Source organism: Melitaea cinxia, chromosome 14, assembly GCF_905220565.1.
Source record: "Melitaea cinxia chromosome 14, ilMelCinx1.1, whole genome shotgun sequence".
Lineage (NCBI taxonomy): Eukaryota > Metazoa > Arthropoda > Insecta > Lepidoptera > Nymphalidae > Melitaea > Melitaea cinxia.
Window position 1 is genome coordinate 12,522,591 of NC_059407.1, and position 26,766 is coordinate 12,549,356.

At 32.2% G+C, this 26,766-nt stretch overlaps 1 protein-coding gene across 1 annotated transcript in view; it reads left to right on the forward strand.

Moving 5' to 3' along the window:
- The window catches only part of LOC123659951 (cyclin-dependent kinase 14), a 111,327-nt gene that overhangs the window by 58,118 nt on the left and 26,443 nt on the right, over window positions 1-26,766 (forward strand). Inside the window, exon 3 of the mRNA XM_045595108.1 lies at window positions 24,880-25,038. Within this exon, the coding sequence (XP_045451064.1) occupies window positions 24,880-25,038 (159 nt within the window). The remainder of the gene's footprint in view (window positions 1-24,879; window positions 25,039-26,766) is intronic.

Genomic DNA, 26,766 nt, shown 5'->3' on the forward strand with positions numbered 1-26,766 from the left:
AGCCGATGTTCATCATGTGGTCAAATTTAAATTTCATCGAGATCTGATTACAACTCTTAAAATAATCTTTGATAATGCGAATTTACTTTACTATTTATTCGTCTACCTACGTTTTACTACTTGTCGTGTAATTGAAGTCAGTTTTTTTTCGTTTGCCAGCAAACAATTATTAGTTTTTAAATTTTCACGGTCAATATGAACACTTTTATACTGCGGGACTCACTGTGGTTGTTATTTTGATTTTATATTCCCGTTATTTCGGCGACTGTACAGATGCCATATAGTCATGGAACTCATGGGTCATGTCTGAAACGTCGCCGAAATTAGGAAAGGAAGAAGGCAGTTTTAAAATGACAATCATAGTAAGTGCCGTAGTAACTAAAGTGATTATGTTTAAAGTATAAATACAACGAAGACTAGTTTACCTATTCTTGTTTGAATGTGTTGTTATTATAACATATTAAATATTTGATGCCGTTGCTACTTTAAAAAGATTGATTGCCTTGAAAGTTGCAAGGGGCGGATGACAATTTCTGTAAGAAAAGTCACTACCTAATCTATCAAATTCATACAATAAAAATATGAATATCAATGGAATTGAGTTGGATATCAACACCGTGCAATCTGTGAAAATGACGCAATTTATGATAAAATAGATATTTGGAAATAGACGAAGGCACGAGCATAACAACTCTGAAAATGAAATAGCGTTTAGCCGAATATGTTGTTACACCGAAATCCTTGACACGATAGGAGAATCGGTGTCTTCCGGCACGCGTCACAGGGGTTCAATATCTTCATTATCTAGCTGTTGATTGATAGCTGACTTCCGTGTAATCACGAGTAAAGCCCCACTGGTTGGCCCGTAGCCTTAAAAATTTAATACAAGTCCTGTAATTCATCAAAGAATTCCATATCAGGTTACTTATTTTTTAATTCTAAAAATATACTTAATGTTTGTTAAGATTCGCTACATTGATTGATTAGTCCTACATTAATATTATTTTTTAACAAATTTAAAGTTATGGAAATGAGGGTACTAACGCTTTTACAGGATTAATTGCAGGTTGTTTCTTTTTTTTTTTTTTTTTAATTAAATAAACGCCCTAACGCGAGTTTTGAGTCCACAGGTTGAGTCACTCGACCGGCAAGAACGTTGCATTGTTACCCTCCAACGCATCCATGAAATCTGTAAGACCTTTTGTAGACTCCCCATTGTTTAAATATCACAAACAAAGGCGACAGCTTTTTTACAATTAAATAAAATCTTGATGGCTTAACTCGCTCGTTTACTACTTCACAACAATGTCTTTAAATATTGGTCCGTACGTATATGTCTCTAATGTTGTTTTAATATGATTCCCACTTGCATTTCGTCTTCGTAGCTTCAATTATTTGTTACTTAACGAACATTACGCAAGCTTTGTTTGTTGCACACAGAGTTCGGTGCACTTGCACTGTTTTGTTGATCAAATCCTTTCACACTTGTGTGTGTCATAATAAAACGCCGTCGTGTTATTTCCTCGAGATTCTTTGGTATCGGTGGTAGTTTAAAAATACACACAGTGAGAAGTAAATGTTACTGTTAAAATATAAATAATGTCCACTTTTTCGTTTGTTAAGACATTTATTATTCAATATCTCATTTTCTTTTGCACTTCAACTATATAAATCGGCTATTTTTTGTTTATATTTCATAAACAACCAGTAAAGAATATAATAATTTGCCGTGATAATAACGCTCTTGGCATGTGTATGATTGCTGTGGGCTATTACGATTATTATCACCGCTTATTGCCGTCATAACTCACAATTCGCACTTGATTTATACATTTTCGATTTATTTATTGGCGATTTATCATAAATCATTTATTCTGTTCTATTAATACTAGTTCTGTTCACAAACCGACTGATAAAGACGGTGGTTCAATGAACCTGTCTGTGTTATATGTTACGAGCACACCGCATTTTTGTGTTTGGCCAATTATTAAATACCGTGCACTTTATAATTAGACTCTTTCTCGAATTCTTATTTGTACAGATACTGCTAACGAATATGTCTACTGTATCTTTGTAACTGGCGTCTCAATTAACAATAAGGTTACAACAACAATCGTCGTCAGTGAATTCATTGATCAAGAGCCAAAACAATCATAAACGATTACGAGTTACGAGTGTTGTCAACAGTTACACAATAAGGCTGAAGTTCTTTAAACCACTCAGGGTTCATTTAAACATGGCGATGACGTGTTGTACGTTAACACAGTTTACAATGAGTCACGCGTCTGCTCCTGACGTATCGTCAGTCAGTTTGTTTAAGTCTGCGAGTGTGACCTGGTTTGTTAAAGGGTTAATGACTGGCCCTGACTCCGACAGCCTCCTGGGAAAGTTCCTTTGGACGATTCCCTAAATTTGTTACGCTACTGCTTTCCCTATTTATTCGACGATTAACTGAATTATATTACAATATTGAATTGTTTATATGTCTTTGTAAACATTTTACTTTGTTGTGATCATTTTTTTGTACCAAATGCGTTGTTTTAACTATTCAGGTTAGTTCGCTGCCCAATTATATTACCCTGAATGTTCGTAACGTTATTGTAATATACATATAAGTATAATATTATATTATCAACAGTTACGATCGTAGATTCCAAATCACTAGAGCGTTAACGTAACAGTTCGACGATATAAAGGTTAAATTCAAGCAATATGCTACCTTTATGCTACTGAAAGTCTAACTTGACCTTTGTAAGAATCGATATTGATTTATTCTACGTTTAGAACTTTATTATGTTGTCACGAAATGATGACGATGTTAATAGATAAAATAAAGACCGAAATATTTAAAAAATCTCTTAGGTTTAATGTTTTTAATAAGATTTCCATATCATCGTTTTATATATGGAAGCATGTTTATGACATTAATATCAAAGGTTGATTCATTATTAAAAATACTTTTTATTTGAATTTAGTAAAACCTTCTTAAAAATAAATTTATTATAGAGCTAACCTGTATATTATCTATATTTATGTATAAATTCTAATATATATCTATGTATCTTTAGTACAGTCTACAATAGTAGACTGTACTAAAGATACATAGATATATATCTGTCTAGTAATATATATCTATGTATCTTTAGGACAGTACCGAACTAGTTCTATGCAAGGATCGTCACCAAAATCACGATTAAAACGGTAAACTTCTCGCAGACTTAATAGACCTGCGAAATGCTGACAGGGTATTACACGAAAGATTCTTACCTTCTAAAATGTCTTTACTTAGATTCTCTTACGGACATTTTAGTAAATATGTTCCTCAATAAAAAACCGTCGCAAATTGGAAGTCTTTGCAAAAAAAAATACGAAAAAAAATGTTAGGTTCAATATATCAACCAATTAATACCCTTAGGCGATCAGAAAACTTCGTAAAACTTGAGGGCAAGCATTCTTTGTTGTTAGCGTGACCTATATTAATGGCAGTAGGGAAAGCAACGCTAGCTTACAACAGCTACAATCGTGACGCGGCAAAAGTTAAAAAAGTCCGAAATAATATTCTTAATGCCTTGCGTGACTTGGACAGCATTTAATGAATAAAATTTATTGAAAATTTATACCTTTTTTAATATAAAATTACACTTTTATATTATGCTCGTTAACGTATACGTTTATACAAAAGCCGTTTTCTCTCAACGTTTTTTATGTTATCAAATGCAATCAAAAATCAAAAAATGCAAATCAATGCTATGAAATGCTTACTCAAAATCAAATACCTCTATCGGAATGTTACATTAATTGTTTATAAAAGAGTATCATTCGTAAATATATTGACCACCAACTATCCAGAACGGACCCTTTTCAACTTTGATGTCGTCAAACTTTGAGCCGTCCCTTTGAACTATCGATAGTTACAGCAGCGCCTCCATAAAACTTTGGAGAGATTTAAATCTACAAAAGTACTTTTACAAGTTTGACGTCCTTGTTAGTATTATGTTTACTGTTACGGATCGCGAGTTGTAAATATTTGTTTTAGAATAGTAGATGGTTTTTATTTAATTTATTTACGTCCTCAGTTTTGTTTATATGTTCTGTTTATTTTACTGAGCACATGTGTGGAAAAAAGTTTTAGTATCTATCGCCTTAATCATAAAAAAAAACTGAAAAACAAATTAAAAGTTCTATTATGTTTTTAACGAGTTTTAAATAAACGAAAATGCAGTGTAACTTTACTGTTATCTTTTCGTTAAACTCGTAAAGAATTTGCGACAATTTATTAATGATAATAACTATTTTCACGTTTGTGAATACTAGAAATTTTGAATGTGGCCTCGTAAAGTGCAAATGCTTTATGCCTCCGTAACCTCGCTAGAGGAAAAGTATCGTGCCTAGTATACATACATTGTATAATAGGTAGGTACCGCGTGGAATTTCCCCTCTCTTTTATGCTTTCATCATTCATTCATTTATGTTTCCGCGCTTTGCACTTTTTCTTTAACTTAACGCTAATGAGTTGCGGAACCATTCCACTTTCGTATTTTTTTCCTTCTCAAACTTAACGATTGAAACTTTGTGGACGACTGCAGTATTCTTAAGTTAAGCTATTGATTTTTTACGCAAACATATTTTAGTGTTAAAATTATTTACTCTAGCGTGTTACGGTGTTAACGTATCATGCAAATCGTTGTTACCCGTTGAATAAGTGTATTTTACCGGCCAAAAAATGTTCACATTTGTGTATAAAATAAATCAATATAATATGTTAACATAATGAGTTCTGAAATTTAAATGAAAAAATTTCATTTCATATTTTGCATAAGATATATTTTATCCATACAGTTGTGTCAGACGCTGACATTCGAATATTTTGAACGAATGATTCTTTTCTAACTTGTTGACAATAAGTACTAAAAAACAAATTATGTAATTTCTTCGGCAAAAAACAAGAACATTGGAAATCACAAAGCGTTAAAAATAAACAAACAATATATTAATCAAAAGAAATATGAAATAAATTTGGACAGTCATCTCACTTGCAAGAGAAATATAGAGGTCATAAACATCAAAACTAATTTTAACTTACGTTTTACTAAAACGTACATAGGTTATTTAATTGAATTATGTGGACAAGCCTCAAGAAGTAACAGAAAAATAAATAAATAAAAACCTCATTTCTTTTTTTTTTTTTTTTTTAATATACACAATAACACACGGTCGTCTGTTCCTAAAGTAAGCAACTTAATGCTTGTGTTATAGGTAACAGCCGACTGGTATATAGCTACATATTTTTTTTTTCGATAAACATACTTATAAATAATACATATATAAATATATAAATAAATATTTATATAACACTCAGACTCGGGGTGGGAATCGAAACCACAACCCTCGGAACAGAAAGCAGGGTCACTACAAACTGCGCCAACGGGCTAGTCATTCATTTTGATTACTTAACAGAAACCGAAATAATTGTGTTTGCTCGCAAACGAAAAAAAAACAGACTTCAATTACATCGACGAGTAATACAACGTAGATCGACGAAAAAATAGTCAAGTAACAACGCATTATCAAAGATTACTCAAAAAGTAGTTATCAGATCTCGATGAAATTTAAATGTGACCACATGATAAACATCGGCTTTCGATTAAATTAAAAATCATTAAAATCGGTACACCTAATAAAAAGTTATTGCGGATTTTCAAGAAGTTCCCTCGATTTCTCTGGGATCCCATCATCAGACCCTGGTTTCCTTATCATGGTACTAAACTAGGAATATATCTTCTTTCCAACAAAAAAAGAATTATCAAAATCGGTACACCTAGTAAAAAGTTATTGCGGATTTTCAAGAGTTTCCCTCGATTTCTCTAAGATCCCATTATCAGATCCTAGTTTCCTTATCATGGTACTAAACTTGGGATATCTCCTTTCTAACAAAAAAAGAATTATTAAAATCGGTACATCCAATAGAAAGTTATGCGGTATAATACAACGTAGGTCGGCGAATAAAGCGTCAAGTAAAAACGCATTATTAGATATAGCTCGAAAAGTAGTTGTTAGATCTCAAATAAATTTAAATGGGACCAATTGGCACACAACACCTTTCGATTAAAAGAAAATTTGTCGGAATCGCTCCACCCAGTCAAAAGTTCTGATGTAACATACATAAAAAAAATAAAATAAAAAAAAAATACAGTCGAATTGAGATCCTCCTCCTTTTTTGGAAGTCGGTTAAAAATCTACAAAAAGCATCTAACAGTCTAACGAATGTTGTATTTCAATCAATATTTAAAAAATAATTGTGTTTGCTCGCAAACGAAAAAAAAACCGACTTCAATTACATCGACGAGTAGTACAACGTAGATCGACGAAAAAATAGTCAAGTAACTGCGCGTTATCAAAGATTACTCAAAAAGTAGTTATCAGATCTCAATAAAATTTATATGTGACCACATGACAAACATCAGCATTCGATTAAATTAAAAATTATTAAAATCGGTACACCCAGTAAAAAGTTATTGCGGATTTTCAAGAAGTTCCCTCGATTCCTCTGGGATCCCATCATCAGATCCTGGTTTCCTTATCATGGTACCAAACTAGGAATATCTCCTTTCCAACAAAAAAAGAATTATCAAAATCGGTACACCCAGTAAAAAGTTATTGCGGATTTTCAAGAATTTCCATCAATATCTCTGGGATCCCATCATCAGATCCTGGTTTCCTTATCATGGTACTAAACTTGGGATATCTCCTTTCCAACAAAAAAAGAATGATCAAAATCGGTACAACCAGTAGAAAGTTATGTGCTATAATACAACGTAGGTCGACGAAAAAAGCGTCAAGTAAAAACGCATTATTAGATATAGCTCGAAAAGTAGTTGTTACATCTCAAATAAATTTAAATGGGACCAATTGGCACACACCACCTTTCGATTAAAAGATAATTTGTCGAAATCACTCCACCCAGTCAAAAGTTCCGATGTAAGAAAAAAAAAATACAGTCGAATTGAGAACCTTCTCCTTTTTTGGAAGTCGGTTAAAAATAGGATCCATAATAAAACATTGAGACGTAATAACGGTCTTTGTCTCCCGTATCTCCAGAACAAACTGTTAACGGATTAACCTTTGTTTAATAAATATCCTAATACATACCTAGTATTAAGTTAAAGTAATAAATTAAATCCTCTATAATATTTAAAAATGAACTAGAGAAATATATACATACATCAAACTGCACATATTAAAGATTAAATAAAAAAAAAATGATGTGAATTATAAATTCTTGTGAGTAAATAAAAAAAATCTCAAACCTTTAAATCTTTTTTGTACCACGTTTTCATCGTTCACGTTTACTTATAAACAATAATTTGTTCTGTCGTTGAGAAATAATTATAAATGCAACGAATATTATGTGATGGTTATGATTTTAATAATATTTAAAATGAATTGGTTGAAATACTATTAAATCCCTACTTCCCTGCTAATATTATAAATGTGAATGTAAGTTTGTTTGTTACGCTTTCACGCGAAAACTACTAAACCGATCATCATGAAACTTTATAAAACTTGTTCTTGGAGGTATTAGAAGTAACATTGAACACAAAATTAATGTATTGTTGCACAAATTAGTATCATGTAGCAACTAGTAAAAAGGCCAAATAAGCGACTAGAAAGTTAAATTCTCTCTACGTTAAACTTTACAAGTATATTTACAATTATATTTATATCTATTGTTACTATACAAATTAGCTTGTAAATATGTAAACATTAGAAATAATTTTAGCTCCGCTAATCATTTGTCATCATCATCAGACCTATTTTAAGAAAAAATACGTAAATTGTTTGTGTTACTATTAACACAAATATGCTTTATATTATGTGTACGTAAAAATATGTACGTATCTGAAATCGTGTAAACATGTTTAGTGTCCATTATTCAATATAACAAAAAGTATTAACAGATAGGTGAAAATTGTATTTGAAAATAGTTTTTAAATGAATATATATAAGAAGAGTTTCGCGTGTGTTTGAATTAGTTCGAAGTTTTCCTGGAATGTGTGTTCTAGTCGCGAAATTTACACCCACGCGTAAGTCGGCTCAGAAGAAAGGTGTAACGATTCTTACGAAGCCGAAGTGTCAATACATTACGGTACAGTTGCATAAAGACTTGCTTTCATAAAACAAGTTATTGATTTGCGTCTAGTGTCTATGAATAGTAAGTTATTATTTTCTTTTTATTATTCTACTAGCGACCCGCCCCGGCTTCGCACGGGTACAATGCTGATACTAAATATAAAATAAAATAAATATAATATATAAAATATGCTCAAAAAATGTGTTTATTCACGACATCACATTAGAAACCTCTAACACTATCAGTGTTCCTCTACTATATTATTATGCATGTATTATACATTTAAACCTTTCTCTGGAATCACCCTATTTACTAAATAAAACCGCATCAACATCCGTTACGTAGTTTTAAAGATCTAAGCATAGAGACAGCGGGTAGCGACTTTGTTTAATACGAGTATTATGTAGTGATTAATAACTTTTACTATTAGAAAAAAAATTAAATATATATTTATTGAAAGCGTTGATTTTATGAATATGTAAATTATCATTTTGTATTTGTTAATACACTGTATATGTTTTCTCGATACACAAATTACGTAATGTCTTTAGAATAACAATCGAACTCTGTGGACCGATGGAAAGCGGGCAATTTGCGGAGGCTGTAAATGTTTTATTGAAAGAGTAAAATGTTTTAATACAGTTTGAAATATCTAAAGTATTAAATAACTAGCACAACCCCGCGGTTTCATATGCGTTGTTGTCGATCCCGTGGGAAGGTCGGGATAAAAAGTATCCTATGTGTTATTCTGGCGTGCTGTAACCACACAGCATGTCATGTCATAAGAGGCGATAACACAAGTCCGCTACTACCTTGGAACTTAAAAAGCCGACCGATGGTGGGATAACCGTTTAACTGCTGGCTTTGAAATACACAGACCAATGGCGGGCAGCAGCGTCTTCGGTACGACAAAGCCAGCCCTGCGGTCACTAACCCGCCTGCCCAGCGTGACTATGGGCAACACCCATGAGTTGAGGCCTATGTCCAGCAGTGGACTGCGATAGGCTTAAGTGATCTTGAGTGTTATTCTGGGTCTTCAGCTATCTCGATGTACCAACTTACATTTAGTATTATTATTATTCGTTTTGAGTAACAAATATCCGTTTATCCTAACAAACTTTCGCATTTATTATATCCCGAAATAAAGAATAATTTGATATTTTTGAAGTTATACTTCTTTTGGCGTTAGGTAAAAATGATAAGAGCAAACTTTTGAACACCCGCGCACACCGTCACAAAAAACCGACATCTTGAAGTTAGCTAGTCAACGAAGAAGAAGTCACCAATATTAAGTTAGCTAGCCAATGAAGTATTACTTCTTACGTGCGTACATAAGTACAAACACTTTTTTTTTATTTAATTTAAAGTAATTTTTCTTGAATTATATATCTGATGAATAATGTTTTTTTTATAGCCGTGTTAAATGTCGTTATTATGCTAAATAACGCGAATGAATGAATTATTTTGGTTAAAAAAGAAATATAAACGTGTCACATTCATACTCGTATCACACTGACGAATTGATTGCTTTGTAATTTTTATTGTGCATTGCGGTTGTATTTTTTCGCTAAGCCGATTCAATTACGTTGTCAGAAGTCATTGTAATTGTATTTTATTTTCAATAAATATGTTCAAATGTTTTTCGGATGTTGTATTTAGAACTTGTTTCTTGGTTGCCGATAAATCTATCTGACATTGTCTGAATAGGTATCTGGTGGGTTGAATTTTAAATGAGGTAGGGCACAGCAGGATATATCCTGCCCAAAATCTGGAGCAGCCCGACTGGAGACGTACCTCGACATTACAGAAGATCACAGCTAAATAAGGTTACCAGAGCGTCTGGGGAATTGGAGGTAGGGTCGGCAACGCGCTTGTGACGTTTATAATATTGGAGGCGTCTATAGGCTACGGTAATCGTATACCATCAGGTGAGCCGTACGCTTGTTTGCCGACATAGTTGTATAAAAAAAAATAGAATTTTAGTTTCTGTTCTATTCGCAACCAGTAAATTTTAAAGTAATGGTTTATTTATCTAAGCGTAACAGGCTCTGATAGCATTTTTACTATATACAAACTTAAAGTAACTTATATAAGTATATATAGTGAGTGTTTCGTTGTATTGTTTGTTGCTTGTATTTTATTGCATTGTTGTTTGTTGAAATGGAGAAAATGAAAGATGGAAGAGAATAAATTGCTGTATTACAAATTACATTATTATGCAAACACTTCGTACGACGAGAAGAAGTATGGGAAAGAGAGTTTAAATGTCAAATTATTGTCTTATATAGCTAACGTTCTGTCACACCACTGATTGTCTATTGCACTCACAGTTTATAAACACTTCACACCGATGACCGGTAAATTAAGTGCGGACCACACGACGTGAACCAAGAGTTGCAACGCAAGATGTGAGACGTTCCTTAACATACTCCCCCCGTTGAAGAATCAATATTCTTCAACTCTGTGTCTTCATCGTTGAGTAAGGGGGGGTGGCGAACCAGAGGGCGGCGATAACAGCCTGTAGTGGGCCGATCGCGAGAGCTCCCGTCTGGCCCCGGATATAGTCTGACTACTGGCATCCAGTAATCCAATATAAAGGTGGCAGGTCTCCAACCTTTAGCCTTGTCTTGCTTGTCTTCATTTTGTTGTTTGATTTGCTTGAGACGTGCGTAGCGTTTTAATTGTGGTTCCCTTTCATTCTCCAAGGCGCGAGCCGGCAGCTCATTTAATGGTCTTCTGATTAAGAAGTGCCCTGGGGAAAGGAAAAGGAAATCGTCAAGGGAACATGGATAATGGGCACAAGGGACGACTATTCAAAGTAGCCTCCACTCGTGCAAACAAAGTTAAAATCGCTTTAAAAGTTAAAATTTCTTCAAAGTTAAATGAGAACTCCCCATGACTCGTTTGTATATTATATATATGTTTGTTTGTGTGATGTATTGTTGATATGATGTTTTGCCGGTCACACCGGCCTCCCATATGTCGCCGAAGTGAGGAGCGTAAGACAGAATGAATTTAAATGTTGATGCTTTGCTGAGCTGTAAATTCAGTTAACGCGATGTTTTGTATATCGGTGAATTTACTGAGCTCTCTTGCCGCTCCTACAAAATTGCGTTTGCTATTGGAATAGATGTCCGCTGGCCTACCGCGGCGCGAAACAAATCTATGCAAAATCATGATGAAGGCATCTTTAGATAGGTCATCTACATAAAAATCCTTTTGTATAATAATTTTGATAAAACTATCGTCGCATTCATCTCCTAACTGGCCTAGACATCGCGTACTTAAATAGCTGGCACTTGCGGTACCGCAAGTGACAGTATTAGTGGCATTGCTTTGAATGGTAGGGACTCATCTTCTCTCCATAAATCAGCCGTAACTAACTCGAATTAATACGGAGAAAAGAGAATCCTGAATGTTGTGTTGTCCAACCATTAGCAAAATATTGATTGAAATACCAGAAGAAGAGAAAGCGGAACTATCAAATATGACCCTAAGCTTAATAGATTAATTAGATGTTTTTAAGACAGCATGATGACAAAAATAAGAAGGATCTGGTAAACTAACTGTAGATTCCGACAGATGGCCTAAATTTTGATATTCTCTTATGAAGTGTATGTATTGAGATTTTAATGAAGTATATTTTTTGAAACGTTTTTCTAAATTGAATAATCGCCTTTTTGCTAAGTTATATGTTTCACCTAGACAATCAGGTGAATTGCGTAATGGAAGTCTGACACTAGACCTGCCAGAAGGAAGCCGTGAAGTGTGAGACCGAAAGTGGTTCTCACAGGCTAATTCCTTTTCGCTTTGAATTGTTTTCTGGTGAAGCTTTTCTAGCTTCCTAAATTTTGTTATTAAATTGTTAATTTTGTTTTTCTTTGGGAGGTTATCATTGATAACTGAATGATTGCAAATTACTTGTTTAGCTTGATATGAAATAGGACCACCAATCAACCAACCGAAACTGGAATATTGTAATGTAGGCTTGTTTGCACCTAAAGAAATACGTTCATTCTTTAAGAGTTGCCAGAAAAGATCGGCTCCTATTAGTATATCAATAGGAGCTGGCTGATTGAAATCGGGGTCAGCTAAATGCAAGTGCGATGGTATGTTTAATTGTTGTATATTTATAGGTGCCTTAGGCAGATTCCCAATCAGCCTATCAAGCACAAGACAATTTAATTTAGTCTTATAATTATTGTGAATGGATTTTAATTGGATCACACAGCTTTCTTTTGTTTGTTTATCTGAGTGACCAATACCAATAACATTTGTAGAAATTGGATTTGAATAAATTGCAAGTTTCTGTTGAAGAGATTTTGTAATGAAGGATGACTGACTGCCTGAATCCAACAAGGCCCGTACCTTAAGAGGCTCTTTAGTGATTGGATTCAAAATGTATACTTGGGCAGTAGTCAATAAAACTTTATTTGAATTTTTGTTTGAAAAATTTGCTATAGTTTCAGAAACCTCACTAGAGGCACTGTTGACCTTTGGCGTGTCAACTGGATGTAATAAAGTATTATGTTGTTTCTTGCATATCTTGCATGGCCCTAATCGACATTCGACTAAAGAGTGACCCTGCCTTAAACAATTAATACATAATTTGTATTTGGAAATATCGTTTAATTTATCCTCTCTGGATTTAGATATGAATATTTGGCAATCATAAATCCTATGATTTTGATTGCAGACAATACACCTAGACAAAGTGCTATTGTCTTTTTGATTTGTAGCAATAAATGAATTTGAAATTTGTCGATCACGCTTAATATGATGATTATAATGATTATGATGATAATTGACAGGCCTTGAATGTTGCATTTTACTATTGTTATTTGTTGAAATGTTATTATGAAAACTAGAACCTTGATCATTCTTATTGTGACGCGTACATTCAAGAATATAAGCCCTATCAATCAAAAATTTATTGAATTCAGTTAAACTTGGAATTTCACCTAAACTATTGCGTAGCTCTTCCCATTTAACAAGTGTTTGCGTATCGAGTTTAGATGAAACCAAATATATAATTAACGTGTCCCAGTGATCAGTAGGTTGACCTAGGTTAGCTAAAGCACGTAAATTTTTTGAAACATGATCGACTAAAGAGCGTAATGAAGTGTCCGATTCGCGGTTTATTTTTTCAATATTGAATAATGATTTGATGTGATAATTTACAAGTAATCTTTTGTTATTGTAACGTTCATAAAGTAATTGATAAGCGCTATTATAGTTGGCTGCGGAAACCTCAATGTTTGAAATTACCCGAGCTGCATCGCCTTCCAAATAAGAAATTAAATAATGAAACTTTTGAATTAATGAAATGCGGCTATTGTTGTGAACTAAATTATTAAAAGTATCTCGAAATTCTAACCAACGAAAGAACGAACCATCAAACTTTGCAATTTGTATTTGCGGCAAGGTTATACAATTTTCATTATTATGATCGCGACCACATTGAGCATCTTGGAATAAGGACTCACGGCGTCTCTTATCCTGTTCTAAATTCTTTAATTCATTTTGTTCTTCAATGATATTTTTTGCCATCGCGGTACATAATATGAAATCCTGCTCAATGCGTTCACGCTCATCGAGCTCTTCGTCCAAATTGTCAGCATTTATCAGTTCAATTTGAGTTTGCAGCTCATCATATTTAGCGGACAGATTCTCAAAGCGACTGAGCTTCAGTGAAAGCTCAGCGACTTCGATACCCGTCAGTTGAGATTGCCTTGTAATCTTGTCTAAATAGTTTTTGAATTTAGTAATTTGTCCTTTTATAGAACTGCGCTTTACAATTAAAACCTTTATCCCGGATTCTTTGTTCATAGTTGATACTGAAGGTTCGGACATTGTGAAAAATATAGATAGAAAATATTTTTTGTAATTATTGAAAATAGAAAACTGTATGAACTAGAATAATACTAAAATTATTTGTATATGAATAATATTAAAGTTATTTGTATTTGTATATGAATATGAACTGGATTAATACTAAAGTTGTTTGAATATGAACTGGATTAATACTAAAGTTATTTGAATTTGAATATGACTATGAACTAGAATAATATAAACTACTATTGAATTTAAGTTAATTAATTACAAGACACCTCAAAAAGAAAGAAAATAAAATGAAATGATGCAAATGTCTTAGCTGAAGCTCCTCAATCGACGACACATAGAAGACCGGCGCGGAGCGGCAAGACAAGATGGCAGAAGCCCCAACCACGTTGGTGCACTTCATGTACCGCAACGCTGAAATAGTCGGCCAAATCGTCTAAGCATCGCACAATAAATAGGATTGAGGATTAATATTGCCTTTAGAATTGAATTAATTTGAAATGAATTGAATTAATTTTTGAAATGAATTGAATTATGTTGTTAAGTTAATGTTGTATCAAGTAAGGGAATTTATAAAAAGTTAAATGTAATTAAATTGAATTAAGTATTGAATAAACATTTGTATTATCGTAGTTGTATAAAAAATTTGATGCTGTTGACTCGAAATCTAATATAATAAAATATTAAGTTTAATTTGTATTAAGTAATGGAATTTAGAAAAAGTTAAATGTAATTAAATTGAATGAAGTATTGAATAAACATTTGTATTAATGTATGGAAAACATTTGTATTAGGTGTGAAAAACATTTGTATTAGGTGTGACACCTTGAAGTTAAGAAATAAAAATCTGAAGCGGTTAAACTAGTAATATAAAACATTAAATTTAATTTAAAGTAAATTTGGAAAATAATATGCAAGTAAATTAAAACCTACTGTTATAAAATATTAAATTTAATGTCTTAATGAAAGAAATTTGGAATAAGAAGTTATTGTGAAATATTAATTTTAATGCATTGATGAAAGAAATTTAGAGGTTAAGTTGAAAAATATTATTGTAAATTTGTATTAAATGAAGAAATTCGAACAAGAAAATTGAATATAAGAACACATGTTTGTTTATTGTAGTACGGCAATTAAGAAATTAACCAAAAATCATTGTAAATTTGCAATAGCGGAATGCTAATTTTGAAATATAAATGGAAATAGTAGAAATGGAAATATAAATTTAAGAGATTAGGATGAATTAGGATTTAGGATTGGTAATCATGATTATTAAAAATAGGATTGATTAGGATTGGGAATCATGGGTTTGGATGAATATAGGGCACTTATCTTATCATGCTGCGAGGTGCATCACTGCTCGGCAGAAGACGTCGGCCATGTGTTCCTTGGATCTTGTTTTGAAGTCTTTTGTTCGGGCGCCAAATGTTTCGTTGTATTGTTTGTTGCTTGTATTTTATTGCATTGTTGTTTGTTGAAATGGAGAAAATGAAAGATGGAAGAGAATAAATTGCTGTATTACAAATTACATTATTATGCAAACACTTCGTACGACGAGAAGAAGTATGGGAAAGAGAGTTTAAATGTCAAATTATTGTCTTATATAGCTAACGTTCTGTCACACCACTGATTGTCTATTGCACTCACAGTTTATAAACACTTCACACCGATGACCGGTAAATTAAGTGCGGACCACACGATGTGAACCAAGAGTTGCAACGCAAGATGTGAGACGTTCCTTAACAGTGAGGTATACTTTATTATTATTAACAACTGGTGAAACAGTTTCTTAAAGCATTTTTTATTTATTTTTTGAATTATAATCATAATTATATTTGAAAATAATGACTTTATTTATACAAAATATTATACATATTTACAATTCACAACTTAAGAACTAAATATTTACATTATTAATAATAAATTCATAAATTTTATTTATTGAATTACATGATATTAAAGCAAACCTTACATAATGAAAACATCTTAAAACGTTACGTAAATATCGATTAAAACAGTCTATAAGTTATACATCCGAAGGTATTGCGATATTATTATACAGGTACTGGATATCGAGTACAATGTATTTTGATATCTACAAATGAAACCTCCGCCGTTGCAAGGTCGTTGGTCATGCGATTCATTTCCGCAACCCGATACGTTTATGTACGATGTATTATTATTATTTTTACATTTTTAATTACAGTCAATAATAAATTGATTATTAATTATAAAATAAGTATTTTAAGAAGTTTCTTTTTGACTTCATCTAGCAGATGTCGAAGTATTAAAATGTAGGTATACAACAGAGCAGTTTTAAACTGTAGTAAGCGTATACAACAATTAATAAGTAATAAATAATTGTAGACGACATCGTCAAGGTTATGAAATATTCCACATAATTAGTTTATTAAAAACCCTTCGTGCTCGTAAATTGTTATGCAGCATACGGCGCAAGTTTCGAGCAACAATAAAACATTCATGTTATGTCTTGACCTTTGGTCGAATAGTTTCCGAGTTTATGAGTCACGTAGCCACAACACTCGATACTGTGCCTCGAGTATTTTAAACCTTTGTTTAGATATTGTCCTTTACGTTTGTTTTACAAATAATTTAAAATATATAAGTAAGTGTAATCTTGACTTGAACAGTATTTAATCCTTAATTGTGTTAACTATCACCAGAGTTTATAGAAACTGCGTTAGCGGAACTTGTTCATGACGTGTTAAGTTTAACTTTAATACAAAGAATTTATTTTCAAACGAGAAATAACAAGCTTTAAGAATTATTTAATAAGCAATGCACTTTGTCATAACAAAGAGATCAAAAATGCAGTAGTTGGTACATGAGCATTTCTCTTTTTTTTTACCATTTTACATTTATTGAATGTCCCACAAGATTGTAGATGAATAACTTTGTATAATATGTATTTTGCGGATTCTGCTTTATTTAGTATAAAACATAATTATAGAAAGTCACAGAAAACATTCAAATAAATTGTAAAAACATAGTATTTAGTTAAAAAAAACAATGAAATACAAACTATCAAAAATGGCAATGTATGAAAATTCGTATGTCCCAATCTGCCATCCGTTATTTCAAACACGATTATTTTGATAAAGTTCAATAAAACTATAGTGAGATTTTGATATTAAACCGTGTTGCGGGGTGAGGGGATCTACTTAAATTGCTTTTTTTTGGTCGTTTGCATAACTTTAATAGGTATAAATTAATTTTAAACTTGTCCCAGAGAACGTTCCAAAAATGGATTTCAGATTTTGTTACCCATTTTCGATACATTATAAGTTAAAAAACTTCCATTTAGTTAAATAATTGCGATTTGGCAACACTACAGGTTCCGTTAAATGCCGCCATATTGATTTAGGCCTCAGTCTTGTTCCGACATTATTTGAGAAGGACGCGTCCAGTTTAAAAAGTGAATCGCATTCCGGCATTTGTTACTGCTGTTTCAAGGTAAATTAACAACATTTACCACCTTACTTTATCGTGTCATAATAGTTAACAAATTACACTAAAATGTTAATGAGTTACAATAGACGTAATTTTAATTCTAACCACCATAATAATATTTTGAAAAAATTAAACAGGTGTTTGTTACCATTTTATTTTGTTACTTTGGCGTAGTAACGTATAAGCGGAAATTTAAGTAACAAAAACGGAATTATAAAGCTACGTTTGCATTCAACAGCGCAAGAAAATGCCACTAACTCCGTCTGAAAAAATGAAACGTTACAGAGAAAAGTTGAAACAAAATCCGGATAAGATGGAACAAATAAGGAAGAAAAATCTAGAAAGAATAAAATCAAAATATAAATATAAAAAAATATCGGAAATGACAGAAACGGAAAAAAAAATGCAACGAAAAAAGTGGAAAGAAGAAAAACAAAAACAAAAGGACAAAAGAGACTCTAAAAAAGAAGCAAGTAGTAGCTCTTTATCAAGAACAGCTGTTTTAGCAGACTCGGTAACTAAAATCAAAACTTCGGCCACGGATAAAATACCACCGGACGAGGCGACGCCTGGAACACCATCAACTATTTTAAGGTTGTCCAAAGCTACAGCAAGTTTACGAAAGTCTAAAAATAAATTAAAACTAGAATATGATAAAGCTCAAAGTCGTATTACTTATCTAGAACGATCTCACGAAACTGCAAGAAAAAAAATATACAGACTACAAAAATGTATAAGAGAAGAAAGAAAGAAGTTTGAGACCGAATTATTAAAAATAAAAGCCAGAAATGAGGTCTTAGAAGCTTCTTTGAAATTGACTTACAAAAATTGTGAAAGTAATAAAGAGAGGGCCCTGATAAAGAAAATTGCAAAAAATGATCTAGTGAAGGATAGTAAATCACAGACATTAATTTCAAGACGAATTGGTGTACGAGTGAGAAACAAAAAATCGATCAAAAGTATTTCGAGATTAAAAAAATCTATAATAGAATTTTATATTCGAGATGATGTAAGTAGGGCAACTGCAGGCAAACGCGAATGCAAAACTTTAAAAAAAAATAAACAGCAAATAAGATATCTTAATATGTCTTTGCGAGGTTTACATGAGCAGTACAAGAAAGAAGGTGGTATTGCAGCATTTTCTACATTTTGTCGATTCAAACCTTTTTACATTTTAAGTCCAACCATACACAATCGAAATACATGCCTCTGCATTAAGCACTCAAACATGAATTTCAAAATAGAAGCACTGAATCGTCATAAAATAATCGATTTCCGTAGTTCGCATACTCTCTTGGCAAAAGTAGCTTGTAATGTAGAAAATATTGATTGCATGTATGGCAAATGTAAAAATTGTAACAGAATTTCACTTCATTATGATTTAGAAAATATTTCAGGCTATCAAAATATTACATGGCAGATGTGGGAAAGTGAGATCCACTCGTATAAAAAAAATAACAATGACGGAGAAAAAGAAATAAAAATCAAAAAGACTGTTAAGTCACACAAGAAAAACACAGTAAAAGAATTAATACAGTTGTTTGAAGCTGACATAGCAGCATTTAAAAAACACAGTTTTAATTCTTCGCATCAAGCAAAATGTTACAAATACTGTATTGACAACTTGTTGGATGATGAAATAGTTATCCATTGTGATTTTTCACAAAATTATGAATGTAAAATGTCGGAAGAGGTGCAGTCAATGCACTTTGGTGCGTCGAAAACGCAAGTTACTTTGCATACTGGCGTTATATTTTTTAAAGGTGGACAGAAATCATTTTGTACCGTTTCACCCTCCAATGTGCATCAGCCACATGCAATATGGGCTCATTTAAACCCAATTATAGACTTAGGTAAAACTTTGGTTACAGATCTTCAAAAAATTCACATATTCTCGGACGGACCCAGCTCTCAATATCGACAGAAGAATAACTTTTTTTTAATCAATTATTTTTCTTCATTACATAATGTTGATATCACTTGGTCATTTTTCGAAAGCGGCCACGGGAAAGGGGTGGCTGACGCTATTGGAGGTGTAGTAAAGAGGTGTCTTGACAGGCAAGTTTCATACGGGCATGATATTGTAAGTGCTGCAGATGTGTATTCGACATTACAGTCTTCAGTTAAAGCTGTTAAAATTGTTTATATAACTGAAATGGAAATTAACGCTATTAAAGTATTTGTTCCTAATAATCTTAAAACTATAAAAGGAACCATGAACATTCATCAAGTTACTTGTTTACGTGGTAATGATCAAATTCAGCATCGTATTTTGAGTTGTTTTTGTGCTAAAACTAAAATATCTTGCACTTGCTATGACCCAACTGAACACACGTTTGAAAATGTTTCAAAAATTGTGCCACTATCTGTACACGAAGACTACTGTAGTGCTGTAGTAGATGAACGTGATGAAAATGGAGTTGAAGAAACAGATAACCAAGTCCTAAACAACGAAATACAATCATCTATGCTACCAAACCTAGAACCTACAATTGGTGACACCGTTTTCGCAAACCATTTTAACATTGCTTCCGACTTGCCAATTATATGCATAGGAGATGATGACCTACCACAACAATCAGGACAAAAAGACGAAAAAGAAAATTACGGCTTTATAGAATTTAATAACGAGCGTCTAAACATTGAAAATGATAAAGAGAACATGAGAAATAATGATAACCTGACATGTAATCAAATTGAACTATACCCAACAATTTCGAAAAATCGTTTGGATTTAGGTTCAACCTCTAAAGAGTACACAAAGGAACCGAAGAAAAAATCGTTGATTTCTGTTGTGACGCGTAAAATAGCTTGCAGCAAATGTAAAAACTCTACATCGATGCACAGTTTAGTAAAATGTATGAGATGTAAAAAATTCTTTTGTGTAACATGCACCGAAGGTCAATTTTATTTTGACTATATTTGTAATTTTTGTTTTGGAGATGATTAAGCTCGTGTTTAAGAGGGTTAAGTATTATATGTAAGTTTAAAATTTCATGTTTGAGTGTAAAATATTTTTTTTTTACAGGATAGTGGGTGGCGAAGTACTTTCAAAAATGGTCGTATATTTTGATATCGACAAAGTTATTGTTAAGAATGATTTTTATATATTTCTTAAGGAAAATTTTTCCTGGCCCTGGTCGTCAACACATTTCATATTGTCAGAGACATGTTTCGATTGTGGAGGTTCTACACAAAGCACGTTCAATGCATCGCCATCTCATTTTATACTGATCATGAATAGAGATGATGTGAAATATTTAATAAAAAGCAATTGGTTTTGGTGCAAAACATGCGAATATGTCAGCGTGTATGATCATTATCCTGATGATGAATGCGATAGTTGCAATAAATAGATGCACCTTTTTTAATATCACAGTTATTATTAGCAGTGTGTACGCTGCTTTTTTATAAAATATTTTTTGTTTTTAAAAATTTGTTTTTAAATTTCTAATATATATTTTAAATATGTTTGTAGGTTATACAAATGTGATTTTTAATTAAAGCCAGTAAGGCTATGTCAAATTTTAGAATCATTCATCTTTCTCAATGTTCCGAATTACAAATGAACGTATGGCTAATATTTTAAGTTCCTATGTGATAAATATAAGACTAAATAATACTTAGGCACTCAAGTTGTCCTATACAAAACTGTAATACAGTCCATATTGGTAGGTATTACAGTTTAGTGATTGACATGTTCCTCAATATTCTTAGGTACCATAATTTAGGTATAATTATAATTATGGTTTATATTTTACATATGTAGGCTACTGATCCTTGCAATTTAAAAAATATATCGAAGTGAAAAATCCGCTGTAATAAGAAAATTTTGATTTTATTATCCTGAACCAAATGTTCCTAAAATGTTATTGTTGATTACTAATAAGCGTTATTATATTATTAATATTTAATGTTTGTTTCTTGTAGTTTACGTAGACCGACAGCTAAATCTGTGAAAACGGGTGTCAACTGTGATGAATGCTTAAATAATATTAAATATTTCTAACTACAAATAAGCTACTAATACTGTTTCGTTATTGAAATATTTTATAAAAGAAGGTCAATTTTATATAAATGCCCTCAAATGATGTCCTAAAAATGTTCCTATTTAAATATTAAGTATGACAAAGATTTGAATAAAATTATTATTAAAGTTATTAAATGTTGCTAAGCACTAATCCGACGTTTTTTTTTTCATTTACTATAGTTACTTACTACTCAGTACTCGTTATCAGTTTCCATTGCGTGGTAATAAAAAGTAAATATTGGTAATGACGATGGAAAATAGTATATATTCTCTCCCAGGGTAAAAAGTTACCTAAATTTCAAATCTGTTCAGCCATTCCAGCGTAAAGACAACAAACATATACTCAGACTTTCGTATCTATATTAATATAAACTATAATAGTTATAATAAACTATAATAGTTATATAATAGATATATATAATAGTTTGTACTACTTTTCTTTAAACTAATAATAGGCATTGTAGACGCTGCCTTACTTTTTTTATTTTGTTACCAAATACTCTTGTTTTGTTACTGTCCCAAAAAATCCCGAACTTATTTTATGTTTTATGCATTTAATGTTTGATATAAAACAATACAGCTTGGAGAGAGACTCAAGGATACTTAACATTTTAATAAAAAGTATGAATCATCCGTCAATTTTGTGTAATGTTTATATAATCAAAACATAAAATTTAATTTAATTGCAAGGTAACAAAAAAAAAAATTAGCACTTAATTGGAAAACGAGTTTTTACTTTTTTGATCTTTTTTTTGGGATAATATTATTAAATTCATCATGAAGTATCAAGAAGTTTATTATTCGGGACATCACAATTGTGACTTTAACGTCTTTTTTTAATAAATAAGGAGTAACAAAATAAGAACATTCTTCTACCTTCATTTAGTTTTTAATACTTTTTTCACAAAAGTTCCTAATAAAATAAATATTCTCGTAAAAAATTCAAATGTTAGTAAAGTAAACTATCAATTTCATGACAATAAGCGATTTATATAGATATTTTTATTTTTAACGATTTTATAAAAATGTGGCAAAAAAAATGAGAAATGCTCACATATAATTTCATTGCTTCAACGTGTTTTACAAAGAAGTAGGTGTGTTTATGAAATGACATTTATACTACACGAGCTTATGGTCTAAAATCTGAACCTAAGTCTATATTTACTGAGCTGTTAATAGAATTAATCATACTTTATAATAAATTTAGTATAAAAAATAATATAATTAAAATGGGTTGCCTAAAAAATTCTGCACTTTTTTTGTATCATTCTATTATCAGCTCGGTGAAGATCGACTTAGGTTCGGTTTTTCTACTATTAACAGTATTTTGCTCCTACTAATAAATCGCTAAGCTCGTGTAGTTTTCTAATTGGATAAAAGAGATTAATTTATTTGATTATGTTACTTTGACGTAAACAATTTTCGCAAATAGAGAATGTCAAAGGCGACATGAGAAAGTCGACATATACCTAAGCGTTAGCGATAAAATCGATTTCGGAATCGGGAATCGCTTGAAGATGAGAAACAATGCAATCTATCTAATTGCATCTCGACGGAATGAAACCGGTATTATTGGCACGCATACACGTACGGCCATTGTTTGCCATCCATACTTTAAGACGGTCTTATCGCTCCCGCTCGCCACACATGCTCCGACACCACTCGACTCCTATAATCGCGTCCTGGAAAATATTCATGAGTCTTTGGTTTTTTTTTTTTTGTTGTACCTATTTGTACAAAGTGTTTGCTAGAGTTGTCGTCCACGTGAACACTGATATTTTAATAAAGTTATCTGATTTCGGCCGCTCTGCTGGGAACGGTGTATTACTCGTTGCGCTGTCGTGTCGCCTAATTAACGCGTTTCGGAGTGAGAATCAGGTGAATAGCGAAGATTCTCGCAAGGGCTCGGTTTCAATTACAGCCGGGAGCGTCAGTTGTCGTCTTCATAATATCCGTTGTGCTCTAGAAAATCGGTTACTCGGTAGTAGTAGACGAGCCGAACACCAAAGACAAAAGATAAGCTGCGCAATTTGCCCCGAATTGTGTTTTGGATTTCGTAGACAAGCCTGAATTCAGCCGAATTTACATCACATTTGTTTCCTTTTACTTGAATCGTTAACTTAAAACTTACAGTTGACCCGAGAAAAAATTATTCGATTGTTCTTACTACACCTGCACTTTTTTTATTCTCTTATTTTATGTGTTTTTTTTCTTTTAGGCTAGACATAAACTGACATTGTCGCTAAAACAGCGATCCTAGTTATTTAACTATTACGTGTCTATATCTCACAATATTTCCTTAATTCCTTAGTGATCTGTGCATGATACTGGGTTAAATTTTGATAAACGCTAGAACTAAATACTTTTTATATGTTTCATAATATAAAGGTTCATTATTAACCAACCCGTACAATCATCAACAAAAGTCTAACTATAAAATATGAATACATAATTTGCTTTCAACGATGAAGTTTGCTAATAGTCGACGGTGCAGTTCGGTCGTATAAGTTAGAGATACTGGAACTTTATAACTTCAATGTTGCAATAAATGAAATTTACGGAGTCCGGGATCGAAATAATATGAAATTTTATTATCTCTAAAGCAATATTCATGTAATAAAATGTTGTTTACAATAAAACGCCAGAATATTGCAAATATGATGTAATATAAAAGGCCAATTTTTTTATATTGAAAAACGATTCGTTATTGCGAAAGTATTTCTGAAATGGATTTCTTTGACACAAAAAGACAAAGAATAAAAAAAAAAACCTTCATAATAATTTAAGTATCGAATAATTTTCTCGTTTGTGAGTCGTTTTGGGATTGTATAGTAATGGAAAATGGTATTTTTTTCCAAGGAATTTACTCTTGACTGAAATCGTATTTTTGTCTACAACAAAGATTTATTTTCGCAAAAGTATCTGGATTTTAATGCTATTTATTTAACTACTTCGATTGATGGAGGGAAATGTAACCAACAGTATGCTGTACTATCACTATCTCTTATATTTTTTATAAAAAGATTATAGTATTTTAATAAGTAATAACTAAAATACACGTATGTAAAGGTAAAAAACACGTAATTCATTTCAAAAGACACTCAAGAATGTCAGCTATTTCTGGATTGTTTCGATAATGTAAACTATATTTTGCTTAAATAACTTATAAATCCAAATTATTCCCTCTACAACTAGTTATCATATGGAAATTAAAACAGTTTTAACTCTAACAGTAGGGGTAATACGTATTACATAAACTAATAAAATACAAATATTTAAGCTGTAAATGACATCAATTATTTGATAATAGTCTTAAAATTTAAAATATAATTTATTCATATATTACAACTTATGACAGTCATATGTTTATTACATATATAGTATAATTTGTCTTTATTTGTTGCAGCAACAAAAGACGAGTCAGAAGTTGAAGGGGAGTGTCGAGGTCGACAAAACGGTGGCAGCGGCGCGCGCGGTAAACTACCCTATAACGGATATTCGGAAGAGTGTCTCGATCGACTAGAGCCCAACGGCAACATACCTAATGATAAGGACTCCCATTATGGTAAGTACGCACTTTGATCAAACCTCATATGGGAGGTAGAAATAAAGGTTCAATACGCTACAGATAATAATGCAACTTAAGATTTAGATTAACTTTGATTGATTGATTTTCATTTATACGGGACTTACTGCGGTAATCATTTTTGGAATCGCAATATTTCGGAGGCTATTGTTCTCTTATATCCTAACGATTAAATGTTTTATTATAATTTTCTTAAAATTGTAAATATAAATTTAATATACATAGCTACTTATAACATAATCGCTTCAGCCTGTAATATTCCACTGCTGGGCATATTAGGCTTCTTTCCCCACGTAGGAGAAGGATCTGAGCTTCATCCACCACTCTGCTCCAATGCGGGTTGGTGGATATACAACATAAAATCTAATTGTGTAATAGGGTATATCTTCTAATATATAAAATTCTCGTGTCGCGGTGTTTGTAGTTAAACTCCTCCGAAACGGCTTGACCGATTCTCATAAAATTTTGTGTGCATATTGGGTAGGTCTGAGAATCGAACAACATCTATTTTTCATCCCCCTAAATGTTAAGGATAGTCCACCCCAAAAAAAATTTTTTTTTTGATAAATTAGTTATTTTTTATTTTATTATGATTTGGCGTTAAAAAATACATATAACCCTAAATTTTCACACCTCTACCACTAACCCCTATTTTTAAATAGCGTTTAGCGGCAAGACAACGTTTGCCGAGTCAGCTAGTATAATTATATATACACACTAATCTAATCTACGCGTAATTTATTAAATTTAATGTCCCGCTGTTTGCTATATCTCCTGTTCAGTTCCTCCACATCCGACTGCGGTTAATCAGCTTCCTACTGGTCTAGATTATACGATTTATACGTACTTGTTTCAATCAAAATGTGATATTATTGTTCATGCACTAAATAATATAATATAATGATATTCTGAATTTAGTTTTGTAGCGAATTCCATTTGTTGCATAAATAATATGTATATAAAAAATTATTATATATTTAATATGATCAGCTTCTTAAATAAATTGCATCTCCATATAAAACTTTAGAACAATAAAACTTTAATGGAATCCGTCCACCAATATTAGACGTCGTAAACCGTTTTGTTATATTCCTCAAGTTCGACGAGTTTCTTTTTATTTTAAAACTAGTGACCCACCCCGGCTTCGCAAGGGTGCAGTGCGGATACTAATTATACGCTTCAACTTGTAATATCCCACTACTGGGCATAGGCCTCTTTCCCCATGTTGGGGAAGGATCAGAGCTTAATCCACAACGCTGCTCCAATGCGGATTGGTGGATATATTCCCTACTATGAATAACGATCGCTATCAGGCGTAGTTGATAACAACCGGGACCGACGGCTTAACGTGCTCTCCGAGGCATGGTGGGGGGACCCACAAGGACTGTACAAACACCCAGACCACGGCAAACACCTGTATGGCCAATACAAATATTTGTCATGTGCGAGGATCGAACCTGCACCCGCCAGCGCAACAGGCACAATCCATGACTAACCGTTGCGCTAACGTGGCGTCGAACTAGTTATAAAATATAAATAAATATTTACAATGTAATCGCAAAAAAAAATGTGTTTATTTACGACATTATATTAGAAACCTCTCAAACTATCAGTGTTCCTCTACTATATTATGCATGTACTATACATAGAAACCTAGTCGTTAAAAAATTAGTCACTTATATTTCGGCTATTTAAATTATTTAAATT